We start from the raw sequence: 7898 nt of genomic DNA on the forward strand, positions 1-7898 counted from the left end.
TATCTCGAGATACTTCTTAATGACGCATGATAGCATAGCATAAGATCTTTCTGTTCAATATTTGAACTTGTGTAAATTGTACCATTCTCTACCTCATACGGTAAATTCAAAAGACAAAGTCAAATTTTACATTTTGGGTGAGGACAAAAACTGAGATTGCTCAATTTGCGAAAAGTCCACAGTATTAAGCCGATTCGATAATAAATTATTGAAATAATCTAAAGACCGAATCTCAAAAATGAGTTTTAAAAAGAGATTGTAGAAATAACGGCTTGGCAAAGTAAACAGGACAAGGCATAATACACTAAAATGTCTATTGTTTCATATTCAACATTTAAATATAACGCTGAAGTAAATTAATTTTATTTGTAAAAATCAAGTCAAAGATATTGCACGTAGCGTTAGTTTCTGTCATTTTCAATTAATATTCAATTTATTGACAAATATTTGTTAATGTCTATTAAAATTTAGTAAGATTTTTTTCCCCAAAAGTACAATTAACAAATCAAATATTTGTCGTAAAAATTAATGCAAAAAAAACGAACGAAATAGTTTCTACTCATATCGTTTAAGCCGATTGAATAAACTTTTTTTTTGTGCAAAAAGTAAAAATTGTATTTGCCGAACGCAAAAGAGAAAATAATGTCGTCCGATAAATACGAAATTATACACAAATCAAAATTCTATCTAAAACAAATATAGCGGATAGTTAATGTGTACGAGCATTTACGGTTTAATACACTTATTTGCCTAGAAATCTATAAATTGAAGATATCCAAATAGTACATTTTTTGCTGTTTTCGTTTTAACAAACAGTCAGTCAATAGTGTCTAATATATATGAGGCCACGGCTTATTGACATTATGGATTGCAGGAAGACGAGACGAGAAAATATTTAACACCGGGACACATGATAAGTTAAGCCATAAAATAACTGCAGCTAAGAGTCTTTTTAGCATTTCCACAATTTCAATTTGATGTACTGAGTCTTGGAGTAATTATACCTAGAGAGGAAATTTCGAACAAAATTACGTAAAATATGTGGTCCCAACATGAAATGTGAAATGTTTATTGGTATGTGTGTTTTCCCTCTTAATTAAGAGGGCAAATTGAACTTAACTATCAAAGGCGGAATAGCGTCATCGCATACATGTATTGGTGTAAAATTATACGAAATGTGTATATTATACAAACTGATGTTGGGACCATATTTCGTCGTACAAAATTCCTCTCTAGGTATAATTACTCTTAGTACTGAGTCTTATTCAAAACACCGACTTTATTCTGTACTTTAACTTCCGAGAACTTTTTTGCTATGCATTTTTAAAATTCTCTGAATAAAATGTGGATAGCCATGTAATGTAATGCTTGTAATTACTGTAAAGGTTTTTTGTATTAGAGTACATTACGTATCTATCAAATCTATGAACAATGTACATTGGACATGGTGCTTCTTGTCTGAAATATTATTGATCCGAGCCGAAGGTGATATGAATAATCATACCAGAAGGCATTTCAGCATTTATTCCATTTAAATGCAGTTTATTTTCTTCTTATTGCTCGGCCTAGATCAACAAAATTTACACAAGACACAACGTTCCGTCATTTGCGGAGTAAAAATAACCATGAATTATGCTCAGGCTTGAACAATTTCGCATGTAGCCCTCTTGCTACAAGCTACAACAAGCTGAATTTCCTAAAATTTATCGTCCAAAACAGACAGGTAAAAAACTGTTGTTTTTGTGGAAAGATCGTTCTTTGTTGTTGTAGTTATGATCAGCTGATTTAATGCTTCGCTTTTTTAATGGTGTACAATTCTTCTTTCTACGCAAAGTAAAGTGAGTGCCAACATAATCATGACATTAAGGGTAGAAGAGGCGACATTTCTACACGGTCAATGTCGTCAGTACCAATATAATCGTTTTTAGACGATATTATCGTTATTATCATTTTCGTCATTATCATAATATCGTTTTAAATGTACCTTTTAAAAACAATTTGAGGCGATATTATCATCCAAATCGATATTATCATCCAGTATAGTCATTGTGCCGATAGTTGGCAAAGAACAAGTGAAGTCTTAAGTAATTACGAACGTCAGTTGTAGAACATTGATTTTTGGGGAAAAAAAAGTTAATGAGGAAGTGACTCAATCTTATGATCAATGTATATTTAAAGGAAAATAACTCTGATTCGAGTGAAAAGTTTATTTTTGTCAACAATTCTTGAAAAGGGTAAATGCGTAATCGACAACCCGCCGATCTCAGAATTGACTAGTAAAATTCCCTTGAATTTTTGTTGGCAAATAGCACACTCGGGTACTTGTCAGCGGAAAAATTACATGCAAAACATTACGACTAAAAAACAACGACTTTATAAGTAATTGATGGAAAAATACTTGTACATTGATTGAGAAATTTAATTTTTTTTAGGAAGTCGCAACGCACACCCACAAAGCGTAATTACTACATTATAACGATACTCATGAAAATAGCAAGAAACGACAAGCAATCCCTAATTAATGACAAATTCTAGGAACAATTTTCACATTGTGTTGCTATATTCCATTGTGTTGTGTGCGTCAGTTTGAATTAGAATGAGTAATGACAAAATGTGTTAAAACTGTCTACAACCGTATTACACTGAGTAACGAATGGAACAATGTTAACATCAAAGATCAACAAGTAACAATAAAAAATAATGGAAAAAACAGTAGCAATAATTGAAATATCAAAGCCATACATTAAATCACATTAATTTCTAGGTATACTGCTAATTACCTTTATTAACGACAAATCGATCTACAAACACGTTATAAATCAATCAAGTGTGAAGAAAATCAATGATATAATCTATACCGGCACATCATGTCATCGGATTGGTCAAAATTGATTTTCAATAATTTATTTTTGAAAAAATGGATAAAACAACAAAAAGATGTCGTACAGTTTACTCAATAATACACAAACAATAATTTGATTCGCCGTCACAAAATCATTATGTTAAATACGTACATTTATCTCAGGTGTTGTTACGTTCGGGTTTTTTCTTTTTCTTCTTTTCCTTTTGTGTATATACACCTCAATTCGAATCAAAGTGTAATATCAAAGTGTAATAATATACCAGCCGATTAATTTTCCACGTTGTGTGTTGTTGTCATTCGTATATTTCTTTGTATTTGTGTGTGTGTATAAGCTTCCACAAGACTTAAGCCAGAATAAGGCAAAATATTTGGTATAAAAGCTGTACGGTGTGAGATGTTAATCATCAGTTTGTGTCGAACAAATCTCGTAAAAACAACAAATCTCTTAAGGTGAGTCTCGCTTCGAGTTGTGAATTGGAAACCTTTTAAAAATAAAATGAAACTTAAATTTTCGAGTATAAATGAGATAAAAATTATTGATAAAATGAATAAAAAGGAAGTTGAAGCTCAATTTAAAAAAAAACGGATGTTGACCGATTATATCATGTGAAAATTATTGTCAGATTATAGATGTGCTAACTACTTTTCAAAATCGAATCATTACCGTTTGTAATACATTTCTTCTCTTTTTTGGAAATAAATATGTCGAACATCATCATAAGTTCGTTGATTTGTTGATGTCTTTCGTTCAAATTTATAATTTTAATGAAGTGCTAATTTTGGCTATGTCAACATAATAAAATTTAATTCTTTGAACTCATAATAGAAAGTGTGTACCGAAATGTGCATGTTGAGAATGTATTCTTATTATAGACTGTTTCCTTGTTCTAGAAAAATTGCGAATATATTGTTGATGCTAGTCAGTCGATTGAGAGTTTTATAACAATTTCACTCGACATTTTGAAAGTGGCAAAATTTTTAAAGTTTTGAAGTTAAGGGCTTCCAATTTTCCTACCTTTTTAATGTATTATATTCTTATTCGAAAATGTTAAAGCCTTGTGAGTTTAACAAACTTTCCGTTATTTACTGTCACTGCTTACGGTACACCGGTCTGTACGTTGCCAATATCAAATTCAAAAAAGGCAATAACAACTTGAATCGTGTGATTCAAAAATTTCGATAATCTAACAATTTCGTATTTTTCAGCGAGATTTACAATCTGGTTTTCACCTAATAAACCAGATTTGAATTCGTATAAAAAAGAGTGATGTCGTTAATTTTAATAGTATTCAAAACGCAAGCGTTTCTTGCAACATTTTCGGCATTAAATTCAAAATATGCATTTTCGTTTCTCGATCTGAATTTGGGGCCGATTCATTTGATAATTTTCCGCTGAAAAAAAAATAGCACAAACGTTCGCTATTTGCAACTCAGACAGTTTGTTATAATTTTATCGCAATCATCTCGGTAATCGGTTTGAAAAGGTCATGCACATTTAGCGCATTATTAATTAGTTTTAATTTAACGCGATGATCAACAATAGAATGAATAAATAATTCTTTTTTTATAGCAAACTTATTAACATAATTCATTCTCTTGAAAATTGAAAATCTAACGATGTAATAGATAAAGTATAAATTATTAGTTGCAATTTTATTAGTTTTCACAGAATATAAATAAAAACAACTAAAAAACTGTGTAGTTACATTGAATGAGAGAAAGAGATTACGCTTAGTATACCTATGGCTTGTGTAAAATTCTCAATTATCATTGTCAATAATTGCAATTCTGTTGACTTGTAGGAAAAAAAATGCTTATAAAGTATAGTATAGTTGCAAAGAGAGAAAAAAAAGTAATGAAACAAGTGTACATTAGTTCAATGTCAATTTGTAGTTGCATGAAGTAATACACATAAATCTTGAAGGAAAAACAGTAACGAAACTTCATCGACTGAAGCACTTTATTTGAAATAATAATTTAAAAAAGGAAAATTTGCAATCAATTTGTTCGTTGCATTGACTAGTTAAACATTAGGAAATCATTTTTAGAAGGCAAGTTAAAGTGTTTTTCTAATCGTTGACCGATAAAGTGTCCTCATGGAATTATCCTAAATTTTTGCATTTTAATATGATTTAATTCACTTTGTTTTATGAAAAGAATAAATTTACTAAATTGTGTAACTACGACGTAACTAGAGGTGTGCGCCGATCTTAAAATAATCGGCGGCGGTGCGCCGACTGGTAAGGGATCGGCGGTGGCGCGCCGAGAGAAATTTATAGTCGGCGGCGGTGCGCCGATCGGCGCGCCGATAAATTTACAAAAAATCTAAATTTTCGAAAATAATGCAAAAACATTTGAAAAAGCGTGCGCAATCCTTTTTACGAACACTGAATTCTTACTATCTTGCGATCTGAAGTATCAACAACTTATACAAGGGGAATCAACCGAGACATATCTCACCTTTTATATTTTGAATGTACAATCACTGACCTTTTATTTTAAAAACATCTGACTTAATGAATCCACGAATGATTAGTGAGTTTGCGTAAATGACATATAAGCGAGAAGGCTGCAAAGCGCAACCAGTAAAAAACGATCTTTTCAAAAACAAGTATTTACAATAAATAAAAATCATCAACTCTGTTACGCCCCAAAGTCCCCAAAATGCAACTAGCGTTTCTCCGTTGAATTGCAATAGAAATCTTTTGTATTTGGTAATCCATGGAGCGTTGTTCGCCAGAAGCTTTTCTCATTAATGAACAAAATTTCTTAATTAATGTACTTGTTTCGGGACCCATGCAACCTAGTGATTCAAAAGCAATAGTGAATAGGTGTAAATAAAATTTTTAGTCCATCTTCTATGTAGGAGTGAGTTCGTAGTAGAAGGTTTTCGCAAATAAGAGATTTAGATAAACTTAAATTTATAAGTAATAAGTGTATTAGCTGAGCAGCGTAAAGAAACCTGACTTATAAATTAAGAGAGATAAACATTTGCTCAAACCTTGTACTCAAGCACACACTTTTGTATAGATATTTCAATTTAACTTTATATTACCGCCTATTAAAATGGTTGAAAGCAGTAAAAGTACAAAATTTCGGCGCGACGAAAATACAATCGGCGGCGGCGGCGGCGTGAGCTATTATTTTTTGGCGGCGGCGCGCCGAAAATTTAGCAAAAAATCGGCGGCGCGCCGGCGTAAAATCGGCGGTGCACACCTCTAGACGTAACTTTAGGAAAAATTACCTTTTGTTGTGCCATAACAATATATGCATGCAAAAGTGCTTCTCATTCTCATTGTTATTATATTCTTAAATATTGTCTTTCGCTACCACTATTGAAGGCAAAAACAATATATAATATATAAAACACAGAACATCATACAAATTGCGTCTTATAGACGACCTTGCTAAACTATAATAAATGAATTACTCAATGAGAAATTCAAAAACCAACTTGTGTGTTCAAAGTGAATTAATTTTTTTGTTTTTTGTTGCTTTTTATCACGCAGATGAAATACTTAGTCGCTTTCGCATTCGTTGCCGTTGTTGCCATGGCTGCAGCAAGGCCTGAAGATAAATACACCACCAAATACGATGGTGTTGATGTTGACGAAATTCTCAAGTCTGATCGCCTGTTCAACAATTACTTCAAATGTTTGATGGATAAGGGAAAATGTACCCCAGATGGTAGCGAATTGAAACGTGTATTGCCCGATGCATTGAAGACCAATTGCAGCAAATGCAGTGAAAAGCAGAAGACAGGCACCGAACATGTTATCAAATTCTTGATTGACAACAAGCCAGCACAATGGGAACAACTACAGAGCAAATACGATCCGGAACACATTTACACCACTATGTTCCGAGATGAAGCTAAGAACCATGGTATCAATGTCTAAATAATGTTTTAACGGAAAGAAATAACCAAACCGAAAATGATTGCATGTATTTATGATGATGTGAGTGCTCTTGCTATTAGTTTATAACTTATTTATGTTTCATTAAGTTAAGACAATGCCAAACAGCTAACGTATAAAATGAACTATTATTTGGTCAGACATGAAACATTTATTGTTTAGCACCCCCAATTTTTGTAATACATTTGTTATGATAGATGTGTAATATTTTTCAAATAAAAAACCAATCCTAGGAAAATATTTTGTTTTAAAATCGATTCTGCAGCCTCCTCTAGGATCAGCTTGTAACGAAAGACTGTGACTTTCAAGTTTTTTTTAAATTTTTTCCTGTTCCAATTCATTTTTACATTCTATATCGAATGAAGTGCATCAATATGAACGTTTTGGCCAGTATAAAATACTTCGAATGCTCGTATTTAATATATAAAATATTTCGTCATGAAATCGTTGTAAACGGACACAAAAGCACAATCTCATGTAGTACCTAACGACATCATTAATAACATCATCATTATTAAAGCCTACATGCTTTAAATTCGAAGACGATTCCCGATGGGTCTTTCCAAGGGTGATGTCGCGTAGTCTTGGGTCAAAGCGTTACATTTTCTGATTTTTGAACCTTAAAAAAGCAAAATATCAAATTATCAAGCCAAAACATTATTGAATTTCAAACCCCGTGTTAAAAGCTTTCTGGATTCGCCACTGGCTATGGGTTGGGTACATCAGTATCTATGTACTATTGTTTTACATTGAAATGTAGCAGAAAACTTATAAGTAAAAAATCATTCCTTCCGCCTAGGTAGAACATTGTTTCACGCTATTGCACAGACATGTACTACATGTTTGAATCAATCAGATTGATTAAGTTATCATTAATTTGTTATAGTGTACATTTTCTGATATAATTAAATGACCAATAAATAGAAGTGAGATTAAAGTCACGATTCGGAAAGCAGGACATACTTTAGAAACTTAATCTTTAATAAATCTCTTAAATGAACGTTCCGACCAAGACAGCTATCGAGCAATATTAAATCATTTGTTTACAAAATTAGGAGGCCAAAAATCGTACAGCTTCATTACACTGTATTCATACACTCCTAAAATAATGAAATTTA

General features: G+C 32.0%; 1 protein-coding gene across 2 annotated transcripts; it reads left to right on the plus strand.

Moving 5' to 3' along the window:
- The first annotated feature begins 3160 nt into the window (after window positions 1-3160).
- Window positions 3161-7018, plus strand: LOC119081502 (ejaculatory bulb-specific protein 3-like). Of its 2 annotated transcripts, none has more exons than XM_037190509.1 (2): window positions 3161-3313; window positions 6373-7018. In XM_037190509.1, the coding sequence occupies exon 2, from the start codon at window positions 6373-6375 to the stop codon at window positions 6760-6762; it is 390 nt and encodes a 129-aa protein (XP_037046404.1). In that variant the 5' UTR covers window positions 3161-3313; the 3' UTR covers window positions 6763-7018. The 2 variants fall into 2 exon arrangements, with proteins under 2 accessions (XP_037046404.1, XP_037046405.1); XM_037190510.1 differs by lacking the exon at window positions 3161-3313 and adding an exon at window positions 4730-4914.
- The last annotated feature ends 880 nt before the right edge of the window (window positions 7019-7898 follow it).

Source organism: Bradysia coprophila, unplaced genomic scaffold (genome assembly GCF_014529535.1).
Source record: "Bradysia coprophila strain Holo2 unplaced genomic scaffold, BU_Bcop_v1 contig_358, whole genome shotgun sequence".
In the NCBI taxonomy this organism is placed as follows: domain Eukaryota; kingdom Metazoa; phylum Arthropoda; class Insecta; order Diptera; family Sciaridae; genus Bradysia; species Bradysia coprophila.

What these genes read in the sequence shown, in the direction of transcription:
- LOC119081502 (XM_037190509.1), top strand. Translation starts at nt 6,373, where the DNA reads ATGAAATACTTAGTCGCTTTCGCATTCGTTGCCGTTGTTGCCATGGCT.